At 56.2% G+C, this 20,767-nt stretch overlaps 1 protein-coding gene and 1 long non-coding RNA gene across 13 annotated transcripts in view; one reads left to right on the top strand and one right to left on the bottom strand.

Moving 5' to 3' along the window:
- Positions 1-764: 764 nt before the first annotated feature.
- The window catches only part of ATP2B2 (ATPase plasma membrane Ca2+ transporting 2), a 354,925-nt gene continuing 334,922 nt past the window's right edge, over positions 765-20,767 (bottom strand). For 9 of the 12 annotated variants that reach the window (XM_070492452.1, XM_044755359.2, XM_044755361.2 and 6 more), the window contains 7 exons: positions 20,205-20,311; positions 19,522-19,713; positions 16,755-16,968; positions 14,847-15,058; positions 14,599-14,706; positions 12,514-12,696; positions 765-3,827 (listed from right to left, as the gene is read on the bottom strand). In XM_070492452.1, the coding sequence (XP_070348553.1) occupies positions 3,516-3,827; positions 12,514-12,696; positions 14,599-14,706; positions 14,847-15,058; positions 16,755-16,968; positions 19,522-19,713; positions 20,205-20,311 (1,328 nt within the window). In that variant the 3' untranslated portion in view covers positions 765-3,515. Of the gene's footprint in view, positions 3,828-6,632; positions 6,688-10,493; positions 10,666-12,513; positions 12,697-14,598; positions 14,707-14,846; positions 15,059-16,754; positions 16,969-19,521; positions 19,714-20,204; positions 20,312-20,767 lie in introns of all 12 variants that reach the window. The other 3 variants (XM_044755363.2, XM_070492453.1, XM_070492454.1) reach the window with 1 other exon arrangement.
- On the top strand, positions 3,834-14,656 carry LOC123279704 (uncharacterized). The gene is made up of 3 exons (XR_006517967.2): positions 3,834-5,251; positions 13,671-14,130; positions 14,571-14,656. It is a non-coding gene; the product is annotated as an uncharacterized lncRNA (long non-coding RNA).

Genomic DNA, 20,767 nt, shown 5'->3' with positions numbered 1-20,767 from the left:
AAAAAAAAAAAGAGTGAAGGGGACTTGTCCCACCACATATTAAAAAAATTATATAAAGTGATAATAATTAAAACCATGTGGCTGGTGCCACATGAGACACCCAGATAAGGGAACACAAGAGAAATTCCAGAAATAGACCCACGTTTATCTGTCAGTCTGTGGTAAAGGTGGCATCTCAACACGGTTGGGAAAAAGTGTGGCTGTTGAGTAACTGGGATACCCAGGATGAGATAGGTCCGGGGCTCTGCCCCATTGCAGGCATTGTCATGAGTCTCGTGTCAGCAGCAGGGCAGCCTCCCCTTGTCGTCTCTATGCTCTGGGTGGGACAAGGGGGCAAGGGGCCATGGGGAGGGGCTGGTGGGAGCAATCGAGGCTGCTTGTGGGTCAGGGAAAGCACTGCTTGAGTTGCAGGAATGAAACACCTCAGTTTCCTCCCCCCCACCTTAAAGGCAGGTGACTCCACAGCCCTGGAGGTCACTGAATGGGCCCCTGCTCTTCCCTCATCTGTTGTGGGGGGCTAAGTTGGTGAGCTTAGACCCCAGAACGGAATCTGCTGCCTTCTCCTGGAGCCCTTGTCCAGAATAATGAAAAGAAGCTAAGTGGATGGTGCAGTCCCAAACCAGAAAAAAGTATACATTACAGAGTATATATTTACTGTGTTCTGTCTGATGTTGGTTTTTGCCTTTCTTTTTTCAAACCACAGACATTTCAGAACCACACTGCGGGAGTACGAAGAGTCAGCAATTGAAAGCATAACCATTGCATAGTATTAAATGAACAGAGACGGTGAGTTCTTTATTTACAGTTATTGTCTAGATAAAAAAATTCATAAAAACAGATGAATGGTCATAAATTATTTACCCCCTAATGGGGTGAACTGCCAAACGTACCCCATGCTGCTAGATATAGGACGCAGAGTGCAAGCTTTATGTACTACAGTGAGTTTTGACAAACCAATCATTTCCTGTGTGTGGATGTGTGTGCAAGTGTGAGAGTGAGGGTGCGTGTGTGAGCATCCATCATTCCTGACAAGAGAAGACCGACACAAATGTCAGGCATTCTTGGTAGCTTCCATCGCTCCCTGCTCTGCAAGCTTGGCTCCACTCAGAGAAACCCCTCCTGCCTTCCTTGCATCCTGGCTCCAGATGAACAGGGAGGACGGTGCGCAAGCACAACTTCCCTGGTGTCATGGAATGAGGTCATGGACACAAAATTGGAACAAAGAAGGGGGTGATGGAAAACCCTGACAAAGGAAACTACAAAAAACTCCACATTCCAAGGCTGCCCCGAGTTTGACGGGCACAGGTCTCTCCTTTCTCGGCAGGAGAGCTGTGGGCTGGCTTTTGGTGGTGTTCCTATCGGAATCCAGTAAGCGTCTCTGAGGGCTGGCCACCCCTTTCGGGATGCAGTTTCCTCTGCTGGGTACATTCAGAGCTATTTCTCCGTGACATTCAGGCGATGCTCGCTCACAGAGAAGGTCCTCCTTCCAGGAAGGGTTTGCCAAGTGGGTGGGCTGACTTGGGATTCCAAACCCTCAGGTTTCTCCACAGCCGTCCAGACACAGGCCCTCCTGGCTGACTATGGCTCTTTTCCCAAGTGGCTCTCATCTTGTTTGTGGAAGAATTCTCTGGGCCTGGAGCAGGGAAGGGGCGGGCTGACACACAGCAACTGTGGGGAGGGTCAGTATGAGGAACGAACTTCGCAAGCGAGGCGGAAAGTGTTTGGTTTTCCTTGAAGCATGGGACATCATCGATCATGGTATTCAAAATGTCTTTTGCACTGTACAAGTTTATGGAAAAAGATTGTATGCCGAAAAGTCTCAACGCAAACTTTGTATTAAATACAAAAGTTCTTTTATGAAAAAAGCTGATACCCACAAAGTGCTTAGCAGTTAAGAGGCTGACATACAATTAAATAAGCTCTTATTAAGTGGGATTACTAGTGCTGTTATTGTCTTGGGGGGAAAATAACCACCTTTTCTCACCTGTGATACTGTAGGGTTTCAGAATGGCTTTCTGTCTGGGAAAGCAACACTTGTTGTTAAAAGGCTACAGTATATATTGCGACTATGGGAAGACAATTTGGTTTAAAAGTCACACTGAATACATCTCAATATACACGTCATAAGGTTCGTTCGGATCTAAATAGTGCAGAGAAAAAGGCTATTCTTCTTCAAAAATAAAAATTAAAAGCAGCAAGCCATAATGATTCTCATCCAATATGCCAACAGCTCATATGCTGCAATTTATAAGGAAATAAACTCCTAAATTACTAACTGAAAAAAAAATCAACACAATAGCATTTATAATATTGCAACACTACCTCCATCTCTGTACAGACAGCGCCAAAGAGGACCTCTTTTTGAAATGCTCTTAGTAAACTCAAGCGAGTTTCATTGAGAGAAAAGTCTTCAACCCAATGCTTGGCGGGTCCCGTCATCCTTGGGCCAGGCCGGCCGTCAGTGCTGCAAGCCCAGGGAACCTTCTCTCCTCCTCTCCCTTCGTCTACGGAGCATGGTGTGCAACCCCTCAGGATGGGGACTTGGTGGCATTTGGCTTCTGCCTGAGCCTTCCGCGGTAGTGATGTTATCAAACGGAAACAGCAGGCAAAAATCAAACATGGCTATCGTAAAACATCAAGGATGCAATCCAGGGAAATGTCTGTTGGGCCGAGCTATTTTTATAGCATCTCAGCCACCAGTGTTCTTAAACCGTACAAATAGCCAAAGATGTTATCTACAGGTTTGTAAACAAATTACATTCTTCTTTTAGGACATAAATAAGTTAAAATAGAGCAATTTAAGCAGAAACAAGGCAACATGCCGGCAAAGAAACTTTATATATCCATGTATATATATTTATATATATATATATATATCTACCTATCTATATGGACGTATACGGTCTTGGAGAAGTATACGTTGATATAGATACAAAGAAATGGATATAACGTTGTGAGTGTCTATGAAGTTCTTCGGTTCCATTGGTGCAAATCTACTAGGCGAGTTAAGCTCTGCAATTTCAAAAAGTTGTTAAATTAACCTATACAACTGAGACCATGCTGTGCAAGCATTTCAAAAACTCACGGACCAGTGGATTGGATAAGTAGTCTCAGAAAAGAGTCTGTTTGCAGTTCCCGCCTAAGAAAACAAACAAAAACCCCTCCCCAACCCCCCATAAACCAAACAAGGGGAGGACTGGAAGTGTACAGTACATTCATGCAGGGGACGTGGCGGCCGGGCGGGTGCATGGCTGGTCCAGGTTTGGGCGGGAGCCAGGAAGGGCTTGCTCTGGGAAAAATCGCTCACTCCCTTAAGCCCCCAGAGGAGATCCTGCCCCTTGCCTCAAAGTGAAAAAGTGTTCAAACAGCATCGCAGCCAGAAAAAGGGTCTGTTGGGTGGAAACGTTGGTTTTCTCGCCAGTATTTGGTTTCCTGTTGTTGCTCGTTGCTGCTTGGGTGAGCTGGGTGCCTGGATGGGTGGGTGCCCGGGAGGTGGGTGGCGGCGGGGTCCTCAGCTAAAGCGACGTCTCCAGGCTGTGGATGGGGCTCCCTGGACTTGAAGAGGTAGCTGATTTGCTTGTGTCGGTCGTCAGGTTGATCCCGCTGTCGATGGCGCTGTTGTTCTTGTTGAGCGATGACGGCGGGCTCGAGTTCTGCTTGAGCGCAGCATCTTCTTCCAGGTCGGTGTCGTCGATGAGGGGGATGTGGGGCTGTGAATCTTCAATCCGGAATTCAGGATGAGCCATGAAATTATGGATGGAGGTTCGAGACTCAGGCTTTTCTAGACCTTCATAGAGAGAGCTACGGAACGCCTTCACGACGCGGATCTGTAAGGAAAGCACAGGAGTGAGAAGCGCTGCCCTTGGGGGGCGACAGCCAAGCTCTGGGGGCCTCAGAGGAGGGGCGGGTGGGAGAGGGGTAAGGGCACACAGCAGGTGGCTGGAATCCACAGTCGTTGGGTGTTATGAGCATGGACAGGAGGGGAGGAATGGAAGAGGGGCTCAGGTTATATGCATCCATGAGGTTTTTAAAATTGCTTTGGTTTTGGTCAGAACTACAGTCTTAGGACAGGAGGAATCAAGCCCCATCAAAGAGGTGATGGGAAACAGTGGTTAGAGGAAGCATAGTCCGCTCCGGCGGGCACCCAGACCTAGTGAGAGACTGAGCCTTGTTAACTTTGAAGCAGAGGTCCAACCATGCAGAAGGGGAGTGGGACCAGGTGGGAATAAAGTAGGAAGGAGGAGAGGCTATTTAAAAAAATTAATCTTAAAAAAAACCACACGCAGTTAAGAAACGATACAACGTGGAACAGATAACGTGTCACAAACAGAAGAGGAACAGAAAGGAGAGACAGTGGGATGAGCTGGGATGAGAGAAGACACACAAGGACCAAACAGAGAATGGGACATCACACTGAAGGCAGCGAAGCAAACCAAAGCCAACTCAGGGCTTTCCGGGGTGCAGAGCAGAGGCAGCCAGAAAGCACGAAGGAGCCGGCGGACTGATGACATTCAGGGGCGGGAGCATGCCACGGTGGGGGTCAGGAACCACACAGCACACACAGACACACACACGGCTACACTTGGAAGCCTGGACAATGTGAACGGAGGCCGTTTGTCCCACCGTTTCTTTCCTTCATGCATTTGGGAGGTAAACACTCGAGTATAGACTCAAAGCCCTGGCCGGTTATTGGAGTTGGCTTTGGGGCCCCTTATTTCCTGGGGTATTTTCTTTCTTTCTTTATTTGTGCTTTGAAAACACAAAACCAAAAACTGAGGCAGAATCAGATGGCCAAACCCAGCCTTGGGTGGGGCTCTAAGGGAGTGGGGAACGGAGCCACTGAACAGCACGTTCTTTCCTCTTCCGTGTCTCAGTGGAACCTGTGGTTCTCTGGAGAGTGGAAGGAGGTTGGACCCTGAGTCTTCCAGGCCAGTGGGAAGAGCACTGGACTTGGCTCAGGCAGACCTAAGTCTGGGTCCTGGCTCTGCCACTCGGATGTCTTGACCGTGGGCAAGCCACACTGCCTCGCTGGTCGTCCTCTGTCCTGCCTCACAGGGTGCAGAGGAACAAGATCCTCACTTTGAAGAGTGTCCCTTCTCTGGACTCCTGGGAGGGGGCCATGCCTGTCGTCTCAAGGGGCTGATGAGACTAGTGCCAAAGGTGCCTCCTTATCTCTTCCCAGCCCCACCTCAGAGCGGAGCCAGTGGTGGGAAACAGACAGCACTGATGCCTCCAAGGAGCAGAGCCTCAGGTGAGGTGGCCCTGGTGCTGAGGGTGCCCTGCCTGGCCTCCCCTGCAGAGCGGTGGCCGCCCCAGACCACAGGGACTGAGGGCTGGATTAGGCAATTGTGGGGGGGCCCTTGTGGTCCCAGGATTTGTGAAACTCTCAGCTAAACTCAGAGGTAGCTTGTCGGTGGGGCACAGGTGGGGAAAACCCTGTCCAGGGGTGCGAATCTTCTCCATGACTGTGGCTGACGAGTTTAAGTGTCAGAGCTCCTATTTTATTTTCCCATTTCAGAGGGGAGCCCTTCTGAAGCACAACACATGCTCCTCTGCCTTTTAATTCAGAGCACACAGAGAAGGATTTAAGCTTGTCAATAATCCTTCTTGGTCTTGTGTAAGACCCTATAGTTTTTTTTTTTTGAGTTTTTCTTCTTTGCTGTCAGCCATCATTACTAGATTACTAGTTGTGATTTTTCCCTGTCTTCTCAAGAGCATCTCTGTCCCTTCTCCTCCTTACGTGCTGTGGCCTGGGGACTCCAGGGAACACTGCGTGTTGGAATCCTGCTTTAAATAGGAGGCATCAGGGGCCAAGCGAGAGCCAGCCAGATGCTGTGCATTAGTGCTGGTGTGCCGCGAGGCTGTTTGGCTGCTCTGGGACTTCTTTCTCCCTGGACTCCCTATTTGTGGCTCAGTATTCTGATCTCAGGATAAGTGGGTCATTATACCCTTGATTAAGTGAAAACAACAACAAAAAAGGTGTGGCAGGCCTCCATTTTCTTATCTGTACAATGGAAATAATAATTACCACGGTAGCTGCCCAACCTAGTGCCCAGCACATTCTGAGGCTGAATTGCAATAAGATGCCAGCCGGAGTGCCTGGTGGAGGAGGAGGGATGGTGGCAGGACCCTGTCATGTGACTGACAACGCAGAGGGGACGACACACAATGAGATGCAGGCCCCTCGCCCTCCCCCTGGCATGGAGACAACAGAAAGAATGAACTGCTTTGGACAAGACTGTGGGGACAAGACTTTTCGGGACATCCCGCCATGGCCATCTCAAGTCTCCACTTCGGTCCTCTCCGCGGCTGAAATGGAAAAAAATGTGGGAAGAAAAAAAGCTCTTCCGTCTCCCCTCCCTGCCTACCCTACAGATGGGGTTCGGGCTCACACGCCGCATTTGGGCGTGGGGTGGGGGTGAGAAAAGGACCAGGCTGTGGGGTTTCAGACGTTTTGGTTTCATCAGCACAAAGGGAGCAGGGGGCCCGTGCCGTTGGCGGGCTCTGAGGAAATGCCTAAGCCCCGGGCTGGGATGGGTTCGACATACTCGAATGTTTACCCGGCTTCAAGGAAGCCAAGAGTCTGGGATTGGTTCACATTCATTTCAGGCTCAAGGTTAAAGACTCACAACCTCTTTTAATTTCACTCTCTCTTGCTGAACTCTGTGTCCAGGGTTCTCTAGCCCTCTAGGGAAACAAACACATGGAATATTCAGACAGCGGAGAGCTCCAGGGTCCCCCCCAGAAGCAAGCCATTTTCTCGCCAACCCAAGGTTGCACTAATTTAATTACCAAAATGCTAACGAGAGGTCCAGCTTTCCTTCCTTCCCTTCTTCTTTACTTCTCCCCCTTAGAGATGCAAACTCCTTGCCCTAGCAGTCCTCAGAACCAGGGAGCTGAAGGGGGAGTGGGAGAAGGAGATGCCCTGTCCAGCAGGGGATGGCGTCCAGAGAGTGCCGGTCCTGGGAGCCGGGGGGGCGTCTGATGCTCCTGGCCTGGGTGGTTGAGGGGCCAGGACCTCCACTGATGGACACGAGCCTGCTACAAACTTCTGAATGCAAAGGTGGCTTCAGATGTGTTGGGATTTGTGGGGAGTGAGAAAGGAGCTGTGCGGCTTGGCTGTAGATCCAAGAGCTGAATGCTAGCGTTGGCCTGGGGGGGGGGGGGGCACTGCTTCCTAGTGGAAATTCACCCTCCGGGGGGTGTGGGGCGGGGGGAGAATGAAGGCCTTCAGAGTCATGCCTCTTGCCAACCACCTGCCTCTCTGAGCCTCCGTGTCGTGCTCAGTGAAATGGACGTATGGGCAGACCCTCCCGCCTCGTGTTTCACTTGTGAGGCATACACGAAGTGAAGGCGGTGGGGAGCTGCTTTGGAAAATGTTGAGTGAGGCTCAAGCGTAAGGCGTTAGGGGTGTGCCATTAAGTTTCGGGGGGGAAAAATGAACTCATTTTTCTGTAAGTCAGAAGAGAAAAGCAAGAGAGTGGACCAGAGTTCCCTCCCGAATGTTCCAGATGCCAATCTGGCCAGACCGTCATGTCACGGCATGCATTTGTCTGCCTGGGGCCCTCCGTCTCTCAGTGGTGCTGGGGGAGGGCTATGTGATGTGGTGGGGGGTTCCTCACCCCAGTGAGTCGGAAGTCAGCCCCAAGTACACACTGCCCTGCCCCAGGCCTTGTGGTCAGTCAGCTCTTGATAACTCAGGGGACAGGGGTTTGGTTCCTTCCAGGGCACACAGACCCCAGGTATTTTTGACTCAGCATGCACATGGCCACCCTCTGTTGGAGGATCCCCAGGAAGACCCTGCTCCGAGGAGGCAGGAGGCAGCCCCTCCATCCCTCCCAATTGGGTGCCCCTTCTCTGACTTCCTGGCCACCTGCTTCCCTATGGGCAGAAAGCTTTTTGGCTTCTGAAGGGCCCCTGTCTGGTATGTAGAGAGTCCTCGGAGACCAGAGGTGGTGACATTGTTATAGAAACTACTCAAGCAAAGGAGGAACTAGGGCATATCTATTTAGAGTTCACATTATGCCTATGTTGACCAAAACGTGTGTGTTGAAACCAGAGAGGGTGTGATCCCTTTTGGAACCAGTGCCCTCATGCAGGGGGATGGTTGGGCTCTGTTTGAGACCACACGCCTAAGAAAGGGTCCCAGAAGAGACCCAGAATTACAGGCTGACCTCTACAATAGAGGGTAGGAATGCAAGATTCTTAAGGAGGCCCCTGGGGGAGAGGCAAGATGGTGGTTGGGTTAGGGAGTCATGCCTGGCCAGCCCCTTTGGCACCTCTGAGAGAACGAAGGGTCTTGGGCAAGGCCTATAGGCTCTTTTTCAAAGAGTGTTCCAAAGGTGGGGTCCCCATGGGATAAACAGGAGTAATCTGGCCTGGAAGGAGAGTGGCTTAGACACAGGAAGTGGAAGGTGGGCAGAAATGGGCATTTCTCTGCAGGAGACGTGTTGAGGACTGATTGTCCCAGACTAGCCTTACTGAATGGTTTTATAAATGACAGGAGAAAAGATGAAAATGAAATTGCCAAGGTTCAAGCTGACTGAGCTCTTTCTTCTAGACTGAAAGTGAGGATGAGGGGCTAAACTGAGGGAGGACTTTCAGGGGCTGCATGGGTGCCCAGGAATGCCAGACGAGCTTTGTCGGGCCAGTGTGAAGAGCCACGCTTCAAGAAAGAGGCTGAGCCAGGATGGACAAGGAGCAGAGCGTGCACCCAGAAGCCAGGCTTCTGGCAGTCAGAGGGATGCAGGTGTCCCTGGGGGGTGGGGAGGGGCAGAAAATGAGAGTAATGGACTCTTTTCCAAGTGGCTCTCCAGGCTGGAACACTTTGGTCATTGCACCAGACAGGGGGCAGTGCTGAACAAGGCCAGTGCTAAGTGACGCAGGAGTAGGTCAGCTGGGTGGGGGCCTCCCATCAAGATGAGGGCTCTCTGGTGTGAAGGGGGGAAGGATGGGACCAAAGTGCTTCCTGCCCTGAGAAAGCCTGGCAGTGATTTCCTGGGGACAATATCTCATAGAGACGTGACAGCACCTGTTCAAATATGTCCCCACCTCACCTCGGCTCATCCGGCCTCCTCATTGCCATGTTTCTGTGCTAATGAATGAACAGTGAGGGGCTTTTCCCCCTTCTCTGCATCCATCCTGTCATCTTGCATGCCTAGCAGGACCACATCCACTGGAAGGTCATGGGACATGAGCTTATGTCACCTGCAGGCTCTTTTTCAGCATGTGCCTCCTGCCAGAGGGCAGATGGCAGAGTTCCCACCCAGCGCACGGGTCCTCTCCTGCTCAGAGGCAGAGGATGTACGTTGTGGGTGGTTCTGTGTTTGGAGGCGGCTAGAGGCACCTTATAAAGCATCAAGAGATGAGGCCTGGAGTCGGTTCCTCATCAGAGAAGCCCTGGGGCTGGCTAAGTGAGCAAACACACTGTGTCCACACCAGAAGACCAGACTGGGGCCCCCGGGCAGGAGGAGGGCCCCAGTGGAGACAAGGGAGAGGAGGCAGGTGGTAGAAGGAGACTTCTTATTGCCTCGGGGGCCTGCAGCCAGGGAAGGTCTGAAAGATCTAGACAAGGCCAGAGATGAGAGACCCAGGTCAGAAGTGGCGGCCTGAGGAGATGAGCTCGAGGTGGCAGGAGGAAGATGACAGAGGGGTCAGAGTCCCAGGCTGTCCCTCAGATAAGGAAGGCAGGAAGCCCAAGGTTGGGTCAGATCCCACAGGGCCTGCTGGCACCCAGCCAAGACATGAGGCTGGCCCACCAGTTTTCTCCTGGAGGTCAAGCCGAGTGGGTCAGGAGTCTTGTCCCTTCCGGGAAGGGCACAGACTTTCTGCATGCAGGAAAAAGTGTGTGTGAGGCCACTGATGCCAGCAGGTATGCAAGGGGAGAGGGCAGAGGGTTCTGAACCACTGGGGGCTAGGCCTCCAGGCTGTGATCTCCTTGGGGGCCTGGGAACCCTGGCTGACTGTGACCTCTGACCTACAAGGACCCTTCAATTGGCTGGACCCCGCTGTGACTGACTGTGATCCCTGAGGGTCTTGTCCCTTTGCCTGACCTTGACTGCAAAACTGTGACCTCCTGGCCAGCTCTGACCCTTGCCCTGAGCATGATCCGACACTGACTGGGACCCTCGGTGCCCCCCAGCTGGCTGCTCCCTGGGCTGCTGTGACCCTGTAGGGGCTGGGACACTTGATCTCTGAGACGTCCCAGACCAGTGGTGATCTTTGGACTGGCCCGACTTTTTGACCACTTGCAACCCTCACGACCCTCTCACTGACGGGCAACCCCTGACCCAGGCTGACTCTGGCCTGCCGAGGTACTGCCCCCCGTGACTGGCTCTGATCTCCTGAGTAGCTGGGCCCCTCCTCAATGGCTGTGGCCCCTCAGCCCCTGGGCCTAGCCATGACCAGCTGTCCCCCATGTCCTCGGTGCCCCAGCCCCTGCCCGCCCAGCGCTGGCGTCGCTGGCGCCCAAGGCGGTAAGGATGCACACTCACGCCCAGCTGCAGCAGGAGGAAGGCTGGTCGGAGAGGAAAGAGCATTGGACAACGACACGCGACTAGGGCTAGAGAGATTGGCTACGTCCTGGCTCTGGCTGGTGACGGAGGACTGTCTCCGCAGGGCCCCCTGAAAGGAGGCCCCGCTCTTGAAAGTATTGACTACTTCAATCTGCAACGGAGGAGAGAACGAGACAAGTTGCGAGAAGAACGGACACAACAGCTGCACGACTGACAGGCGCAACCACGAGAACAGCCGCAGCCACGGTGACAAAGACGACGTCACTTAAATCAAAACAAAAGTACCAGACACACTCCAAGGCTCGGGAAGACGTCTGCTCAGCTCCGGGCCATCTGTAGTTCCCAGGGTCCCAGGGAGGACACAGGGGCCCCACCTTTGTCCTGCTCTAGTGGCTCAGGGGCCAATGGGCTGGGGGGTGATTAAACATGGCATTAGAGGTAAGGGGGGTGCTCAGCCCCCTCAGGGCCAGGCATGGAGCCAGAGCCGTGTGCTGGGGGCTCTGCGGTGGACAGACCTTGGCCCAGATCCTGGCTCTGCCACTTAGGAGCTAGGTGACCTTGGGCAAGTCACCTCTCTGAGCGCAGTTTCTTGCCCTTCAGAGAGGGCAATGCCACCTACCTGGCAGGGTTATCTGTAGGTGGCAAAGCACCTGGCCCACCTTACTGTCCATGAGAGCCAGGCTGGAGAGGCACGTGGGCCCACTCCAGAAACTGCAGTCCCGGTGTCCTCCTGCCATTCTAAGGCCCCTGAAAGGCTTTGTGGCTGGACTGGTGACAGCACCAGGGCCATGCGCACTGACAGCTGCCCCAGGAGGGCTGGCTGCTGGGCTTCTTGTCGAGTAGGAGAGCCCAGGCTGTGTCAGGCTGTCCCCTACCCCAGCTCTCAGAAAGGGCTTTCTCCCGAACCTCAGTCACCCCTGAAACTGGGGGAGGGGCATACCTACCTCTCGGGGGCTGTGGAGGCCAAGGAGATGATGTGTGAGACAGTGCACTGTGGGGTGTGAGGCAGCCCAGGGGACCTCTTGCTTGTTGTGTTTGTTAAAGGAAGTGCATGGCCATGCCACTGAGGCCATCAAAGTGGGGGCTCTGCACTTGCCAGAGTGTGATGGGGTGGGGTGGCCATGAACTGCACAGACACCACTCTCTCAGGTGGTCTGGGCCAGACCAACCCTCTCTTAGTCTCATCGTCCCCTCTGTTCCTCTTCTTACGGGGCTGTGAAGGCATGCTGTGAACTACAACCCCCACCCGTGTCGAGGAGCTGGCCCGTGTGAGAGTGTGTGGTGTGTGGGGGGGCCCCGTGGTTGCAGCATGTGGCAGCCATGCAGTCTCTGTCCCGGGGAATGGACACACATCCCACACGTGCACTCTGCACATGTGTCCTTGGTGTGCACGTATGTGTCTGTGTGTGCATGGGGAAAATGGAGCTTTACTCCCCGGAGCTGCCTCAACACCCCGGTGGAGGCTGGGGGCAGAGTCTGAAGCCCCGTGGAGGAAGAGGATGTGTGCACATGTGTAGAAGTGGGCTCATGGGCTGACCACCAGGCCCAGGAAAATCTGGGGCTGACCTTGGCCTGAAGCTGTTATTCTGGCTGCACGTGGACCAGTCTCCAGCCTTGCCCGACCCTCCTGGTGGCCGCCCCACAGCCCTGATCCATGGGCCCTGACCAGAGCCCCTCACTCACCTCAAGCCTCCAAGTCACCCCTTCCCTGCCCTCTTAGGGGCATCCCCCCTGGAAACCCCCAATGGGTGTGATCCCCAGTCTGAACCCTCGCTGGGCTGAGAGGGCGAGGTGGAACATTCCTCAGAAGGCTGCTGTTTCTTTAGCAGCCACGCGGTAGTGTGTGTGAGGAACGTGGGCATACAAAAGGCTGGTGAGATGGTGAGAGCAGGTCTGGACCCCAGCTTCTACGGCCCTGGGGGGTGGCATGGAGCACTCTCATCTCCATCGCCTGCCCACCCCAGCCAGGCGTGGGCCCAGCCCCGGGAGCCTCCTGTACCTGGGTTTGGATCCGATTCAGGCCTCGGAACCACAGAATCTGGCCCCGCCGCAGCTCTCGCTCGGCGTGGTCTATCTCCTCCACGTCCTCATTGAGCTCCTCCTCTGGGATCTCCTCCTTCTGCGTGAGCCTGCCCGCCTCCTTGAGGAACTTGAGCCTGCTGGTCGGGATGGTGGCGATGACCTGCAGGGGACGCGACGGTCAGGGAGATGGGGGCTGTCCATCAGCTGGCCTCCTTCCTTCCCGTCACCTCCACCTTCCTCTCCCTCCCTCTCCTCTTAGCCACTTAGCTAGTTACATGTTCAACTCACTCCTTAACTCATCTCACTCATTCCTCAACTCAATCTTTACATTTCTTATTAATTTGCTTTTTAATTCACTCACTCATCCAGAGTCAGGGGAACACAGTGGAAAACCTTGGCCATTAGGAGTTGGACAGAAGTGACTTTGAATACTCCAGACCCTACTGGTGGCATGACCTTGGGCAAGTCACCCAACCTCTCTGAGCTCTCGTTTTCCCATCCATAAAGCTGAGAGCTATTCTCAGAGCTGGGGTGTCTAAGCTGCCATGTGTGAACCTGGCCCATGGCTGACCCTCAGGTCTCTGGGGTTCATTCCTCCTGAGGCTGTTGGGTCCTGGGATACCCAGCATGGGCAACGGGGGCTCAGGGCCTGGGTACCCTGGGGGAGAGCCAGTCCTGGGACTCTGGGAATGGCTGCCCTCCCAGAAAGGGAAAGCGGTATGGGGAGGGACTATGCCTTCATTCTGAGTCTTCCTCCAAAGGGCTCGTCCAGGGGGCTGAGGCCTGAGAGGCAGGACCTAGGGGGAAGCTGAGGTGGCGGAGGTGAGAGGCCCCTTACATCTCCTGCAAAGACAGACAGGGCTGGCCTGGCCGCTCAGCTCCAGGGCTTCCCTGGGAGTTGAAGGTCAGCATTGCCCACTGGCATCGTCCTTAGGGATTAGGAGTCTGCTGGCCCAGACGCCAAGAGCTCCCTGAGGGTGTGGGCCCCAGGGGACTAATGATGGCTTGTCCCATCATTAGTGCCCAGGGAATGGGGTTGCTAAGTCAAATCCAGTTTGTCAACTCTCTGAAGAAGCCCCAAAGTTTAAAGAAGTTCCCTTTGGATGAAACTAAACTTTCTTCTTCATCTTCTAGTTCATTTCTGCCACTGGAACCTCCCACTCTAGCCTGGGAACAGCTTGAAGGCAAGAACAATGTCTCAGGCCTCTGGTGGCCCCATGGCTGGATGACATGACCTTGGGAATAAAGTCCCTCTCGCCTGGAATCTGGCGCCCGGCGCTTCTCTGGCGCCCGACCACGTCCCAGTCGGCGCCTGTGAGCTGTGAGCACCGTGACCGTGTGGATGTGTTTGCATGCCCTGAACGTGGGCAGAAGTAGAGAAGGGAGTGCATGAGAGAATGTTCTGGGGTCATGGCTGGAAGGACCCCTACAGAACATCCGGCCCAGGGGTCCCCGGAGCCAGGGAGAGAGCATCTCAGATACAGCAAGAATAGCTCTGTGACGTGGCAGAGTTCGTCCCTCTTGCGTCCCCTCGGAGCCCTCCGATGGAGTCTCGGCTTGGTGCCCCACAACCTGCTAATCTCCACCACACCAGGTACTCATCCCTTCTTAACAACAAGCTGGCCTCAGGCTTTGAGCCTTCGCGGGCCATGACATCTGGTTAGCGTTTAATAACGTCATTCTCATTACATTATTTTTTTGTTAGGTTCTGTTTACAACAAGAGATGTTCATTTCCCAACCACGTTAGTAATATAAAGTTGCCTCTTGAAATAAATTTGTTAAAAAGCTGATGCAATTGAAAGAAAGTATTAAGTAAATTAACAAGTTCAGTGGTATATGGATATAAGGCAAAAATCATAGTGGTGGCACCCAAGTGACCAGCATTTGGGAACTGGGCCACCCCCTGTTGCTCCGATGCCCAACGATGGGGCGGGTCTTGCTGGGTGTCAGACAGCGAGTCCATGGCAGAGCCGAGACCCATTTCTGGGCTCCCGGAGTCCCCATCCCGTGCTTTTTCCCTTCCGCCATGACAGGCACCTCCTACAACCACCCGGAACTTACCTGGCCCCAGACGAGTTCGCCTAACCCAATGAAGATGCACCACATCCACTGGTCCAGCTGCAGCGGGGAGCAGCTGAATGGCTTCCCCCCAAACTGCACGATCACTATCTGGAGGGCAAGGGGGCGAGACAGAGACAGAGAGACAGGCCGTCAGGAGCCAGCTCAGGGCTCTGGGCCCAAGGGCCCTGGGGAGGGGCTCCGGCTGCCCACGGCCCGCCCCGGCCGGGTCAGAGTGGGGGCCTGGCTACCTGGATGGCAAAGGTGCCCAGCACGATGGCGCAGAAGATGGGGTTCCGGAAGATGCCGTCAAAGACGTTGCGCTCGCCGTGGATCTTGCGGGCGTTGACCTCGTTGAAGAGCTGCATCATGACGAAGGTGTTGAAGATGATGGTGTAGTGCTCCGAGGGCGGCGAGTGCAGGGGCGCGTTCCTCCCGCTGTCGATCTGGAACATCTTCTCGCCTGCCAAGCCGAGAGAGCGGGCGCTCGGCTGAGGGCCGTGGCCTGGGAGACGCCCGGCCTCGCGGGGGGCCTCTTCTGAGCAGCCAGGTGGGTCACCCAGACACGGAGGTGCCCCTGGACACAGGGGGCAGGGTGGGCCTGTGCTGTGGGGTGGCTGTGAGTGGGAGCGACGGGGTAACCAAACGCTTTCTCCTTTAGGGAGAAAAACCTCGGGAGGACTGTTTTCCACTTTTTCTGTGGAAATCTGATAAGGTGGCACGCCTGCTGGCGACACTGCTTATACAAAGTGACCCCTGGTTGGCAAACTCGCCTGGACTAGGCGGACTAGGCGTGAACTAGGACGCCTGGGGGGCCAGGGCTTTGGGCTCCCCCAGGAGTGCTGATGCTCGTGACTGAGCGTGTCCCTTGCTGACACCTCCGGAAGCTCATGGGGCTGTTACGAGACATCTCAATTCCCATTGGAGTTTGGGGCTTCCAGGCCAGGTAGCTCTGGACACACCCGTGCGGCCCCATTCCCTTACACCTCAGCTGTCACGTGGTGGGGGGCAGCCGCCCGGGCTGCTGTGTGGACCCCCGCGGATGGCATGCCTGGTGCCGTCCTGCAGCCTTCTGCAAAGCTGCGTAAGCTGGTGCCAGAGGGATAGTGGGGTTTTCTGAGTGTGAGGCGTCTTGCTGAGCCCAAGCCCACAGACAGTAGGTGCTCGAGTGGGGAAGCCAGGGTGTAAACCGGGAGCCCGCCCTCCCTCCATCTCCCCTGCCTGACAGCTCTCTCTCGAGTCTCTCCTAGTTTTGCATTCATGTGGCTTCCTCTAAAGCTTTTCACGATAATCTTTACAACAGTCCTGCCAACCCATCACCATCAGCATTTATGAAACAGGGTCCACGCCCCACCCCCATCCGTACTCTGGACTTTGAGGGCACGTGCTCGTTGGCATTGAAAGCCCAGCTCAAAGAGGCTCATGTGGAGGGAGTCTGCCCAGGTTGGGGACTCAGAGTGGGCCCTGACTCGCTGTGTGACTGTGGGCCAGCCCTTCCTTTCTCTGGGCCTTGGTTTCCTCATCCATGACCTGGGGGTAGGCTTTGCCTGGATCATCTGTGAGGCATCCATGGAAACCAGGCCAGTCTTAGCCCCAGACAGACCTTGTCCTTCACTGGGCTTCTCCTCAGACCAGCTGCGTGCCCTCGGGCAAGTCACCTCACCCCTCCAGCCTCAGTGACCTCGTGGTACTGTAAGGTGGGGAGGTGGCACAGGTGCCTGCCTCAGGGAGTGGGTAGGAGACCAGCAGGCAGCCTACACGAAGTGCTGTAGAACAGTCGGCAGGGAGGCTGGACTGTGGCGCTGCCCCCAGCAAGCCTCGGCGAGGATGCCTTCCATGGGCAAGGAGGAGGTGCGGGATGGGTTGGAGAAGGGGCCACTCACTTCCCCAGAGCCGCAGGCCCCGCGGGGCTGGTGTGGGCATTAGTCAGCACCTGGGCACTGCCTTGCATGGCATATGCTGTGTCTGGAGTGGAAAAAGCCCTGGCTTTGGGGTTGGCCAGACCTGGGACAGGGCCTGGCTCTGCCCAAGACTTGCTGTGTGACCTTAAGCAACTAACTGGACCTCCCTGGACCCACTGGCAAACAGGAGGGCGGATGTGAATTCAGAATGTTAGGTCCGGGCCATGGTGTCCCCACTGGACGGGGTGGGGGACTCACCCACAAAGAGCAGGGTGAAGATGAGGGTGAGCTGGTAGACGGCGTGGCCCAGGATGTTCTTCATCATGGTCCGAGAGATGAGGGGCTTGTTGCGCCCGTAAGGCTTCCTCAGAAGCAGCGTCTCGGTGGGCGGCTCGGTGGCCAGTGCCAGTGAGGCGAACGTGTCCATGATGAGGTTCACCCAGAGCATCTGCACGGCCTTCAGAGGGGAGTCCTGGGGACAGCGGCCGTGGACAGGGCTGTCAGGGAGGAGGCCGGCCCCACCTGCTGCTCCAAGTGCCGGCGTGGGGCTCATCGCTGGGGTCGCAGCACCTTCCTGCTGGAGCCTTGGGGCCGGCTCTGCCCAGTGGTCTGCCCTCGGCTGACCTGTGCCCTGGGCTCCCGTGCAGGTCCGCTAGGCCATCCCTGAACAGCCCAGACCTGCCACCTCAGCCCTGTCTTCTCCCCCAGGGAGAAAATGGAATCCCCAGGCCCAGTGGACACCAGCTTCCTGCCTCCCGTAAATTTAGCCCCGTCCCGCCATCTTCCCTCCTCCCTCCAGCCTCTGTGGACCGTCTCCCCTCCTGGCTAAGGCCAAGACCTCCGCCACCGTCTCCAGCCCAGACCCGGTCTCCTCCGCCTCCCTGCCCCTCCCCTCAACTCTCAATGGCTCAGGTCTGTCCTGTCCCACAGACAAGCCCGTGACCACCTCCCCTTTCACTGTTACCCAATTTCTCTTTACTTCGTACGGTCGCTTTACCCTAAGCAATTATTGTGTGTACCTACGATTCCAAAAATAATATATTTTCTTGGTAGAAAATCTGAGCAAGTATGGAATGGCAGGAGCAGCCAAAACCCATCCACGATCTCAGCACTTCCAGGTTCCCACCGTCCGCATTCTGCTGTGGATCCTTCCACACCGCCCTCTGGCTGAGACTGGGGTCGCACATTGATATTGTTCTGTGCACAGTCACATCACGTGGTCTACACTGCCCAAAGTTGCTGAGTCCATTTGTCCTCCTCCTTCCGCCCACCCTCGCATGCCTTGTCCTCCGCAGCCAGATGCTGGCCTGTGCACACCCCCCAAATGCCTCTCTTCAAGGTCACCCATGCCTTCCTTGTCACGGTGGAGGGATGCATCTTCCAGCCTCATCTCACTACCTCGCCACTCTCCTGGTCCCCTCCTCCTCTCTCCATCTCCCTCAGGGCTCCTCTTCCTCTGCCTTCTAGATCTGTGCCGCCCGTGGTCCCTTCTTTGGTCCTGCTGTCCTCTCCCTACCTGTCTCCCTGGCTGCAAGTGCCGACTTTTCCCCCCAAACCCCCTCTCCAACCCAGACCTCCCCCTCTGGCTCTAGCCTCATCTCCTGATGGCATACCTCCTCCAGGAAGCCCACAGACTCTGTCAGCCCAATAGCCTGAATCGAGCTGTTCCTCGCCCCTCGGTCCTCTCTCAGTGTGGCTCCTGAGGCCCCCTCTGCCTGCACCCCGTACACCCACTCACCTCCTAGGTATCGATCACAGCCCTCCTCTGGCCGTCTCTCCCACCTCTGCCCTGGCTCCATCACGCTCCCCATGACCCACTGCTTCTTCCTGCCCATCAGCCTTCTCTGATCGCATGCACCTCAGGGTCAGGGCCCCCACAGTTCCACCAAGGCTTGCATGGCCATGGCACCAACTCAGTCTAAGACCTCAGGCAAACTGATAGTCCTCTCAGAACCTCAGTTTCCCCATCTGGCATCAGTTGGTCTCCAAGAAGCCTTGTGAGAGGGAGTGTCATGGGGTGTCCCCAAGCCACCATTAGGGGGAGCCTCTCACCCACAGGCCAGGAGAAGGTCCTTGTGAGCAGAGGTCCCCCAGCCACCCCGGGGCTCTGACTCAGGGCTGGGGGACTGAGTGCTGCCATGTGCATCCCCAAGGGCTCAGAATGTGACAGAGGGGAGTGGCATTCCCAGGGCCACACAGCGCTTGGGGCAGTGTGGCCTCCAGGCCTCCGGGGCACCTGTGGGCAGCAGCTTGTCTTCCCACGTGGCAGCTGGGAGGATCCCGGCCTCAGAATGCCCCCTGTCTCCTCCCTGGGCCAGGCTAGTCAGCCTCTGGGGGAGGTGGGAGGCTGCGGGAGCAATGGCAGGTGAAGGCCAGTCTACCCTCTGACCTGAGTTTCTGCCTCTGTCAAATGCGGATCCTCACAGTTCTGCTTCCTGGGGCTGGGTGAGGAGGCAGGGAGGCTGGAGATGGCGGGGCCTGCCAGGCGGCTCCACAGGGCTCAGGGTACGGGGCTGCTCAAGACCCAGACATGGTGACTGGACAGATTCCTGCCTCTCCCAATGACACAGAGACCCTGACCCCCTCCTGCTGCCCCAACCTGGCCTCAGGAACCCAGCAAACAGGCCTCTCCCAACACAACCCCATGCCAGAACTAAGGCCCCTGGGCCCCGCTGGCTCCTCATGCCCACCCGGCCACCTGATGGCCCTTCATGGCCAGGGGCCCTGCCTTCCCTCAAGGATTGCCTCTCCAGCCTCCTGGGGCAAGGGCCAGGCCTGTGCCCAGGGCCGGCAGACATGGAGGTGAAGCCTGGCATCTCCCACTTGCTGGTGACCTTGGGCAAACCCCACCACCTCTCTGAGCCTCAGTTCCTCCATCCATGGGGCTGGCGCCTCCCCGAGGTCTGCAAGGCAGCTCCCGGCCCTTGGCAGGCACTCCAGCGATGGGTGCGACAACCTGGAATGCCCCTCTCCCAGGCTTGCCCCTGGAGCACACCCTGCCCTGCCCACCCCCCGGAGGACCCACCTGTGTGATGCAGGCGCCCGTGAAGGCCACGATCACAGCCACCACGTTGACCGTCAGCTGGAACTGTAGGAACTTGGAGATGCTGTCATAGACGTTGCGGCCCCACATCACCGCCTTGACGATGCTGCTGAAGTTGTCGTCCGTCAGGATGATGTCCGAGGCCTCCTTGGCCACATCTGTGCCTGCGATGCCCTGTGGGGACGGGGACAGGAGCCTGGGTGGGGTGACCAGGGAGGCGAGCAGCTCTAGCAACACTGTCCTCGCCCCCATACATCCTCAGTCCTACACAACCCCCCACATACCCACACCCAACTGCCAGCACAGCCAGACCACACGGAACACACGCACATGTGCGCACACACACACAGACACAGGCACAGACACACGCCCCTACTCCTCACAGGACCAGCCCCCCTGAGGCCAACGCTTTGCCCTCAGGAAGCCTCTCTTTGGCCCCCCCCCAGACCCATTACTGCAGGGAGCCCCCTTTAGCCTTCCAGCAGACCCTGAGGGCCAGGTTGAGCCTCGAGAGCACTGGGCACCTAAAGTGGACTCTAGGTGGGCTAGAGTGTGAACTGGGGGTCCTGCACCGCCAGCTCAAGGCTGTGTTGTCCATGTCCCCCAACCCCCTGCCTACAAGCTCCTGCCAGATGCCGCCCAGGTCCCTGTTGAGCCGCTCCTACCATGGCGAAGCCCACGTCGGCCTTCTTGAGTGCAGGTCCGTCGTTGGTGCCATCCCCTGTCACGGCCACCACCTGCCGCTGCTCGGTGTGCGTGCTGTCGATGATGCCTATGGGGTGGGTGGGAGTGTGCTCAGGGCCCCGGGACACTCAGTGGGCAGGGGCAGCCTGGGCCAGCCCTGACCCTCAGGAGGACCCCAGGCTGCGCACAGCCTCCTCTCTGGGCCCTGCCCTGCCCCGACCTTCCGTTGTGGTCCTTCCCAGCCCCAGGCTCACCCACAGCTCCCAGCTCCTGCAGGGGACGTCGGGCACCTTAGCCCAGTGCTGGCTTTCAGCCCTCCATGGTCTGGACCTGCTTGCCTCTCCAGCACCCTCTTTGCTCTCTGCAGACTGTGGCCACACTGGGGGCCACTGTGGCCAGAATCACCCCCCCCTTTCCTGTACTCCAGGGCCCCACCGTCTGCTCCCCCAGCACCCTCTCCGTGGGACGTCCAGTCACATCTGACGAGGCCTGGGCTGTGCCATTTGCCAATGACCCCTGACCCACCGTTCTGGCTTTGACCTCT

The sequence above is a fragment of the Equus asinus genome, chromosome 21, assembly GCF_041296235.1.
Source record: "Equus asinus isolate D_3611 breed Donkey chromosome 21, EquAss-T2T_v2, whole genome shotgun sequence".
NCBI lineage: Eukaryota > Metazoa > Chordata > Mammalia > Perissodactyla > Equidae > Equus > Equus asinus.
The sequence above is the reverse complement of the archived record's forward strand: the minus strand, read 5'-3'. Positions and strand labels throughout refer to the sequence as shown.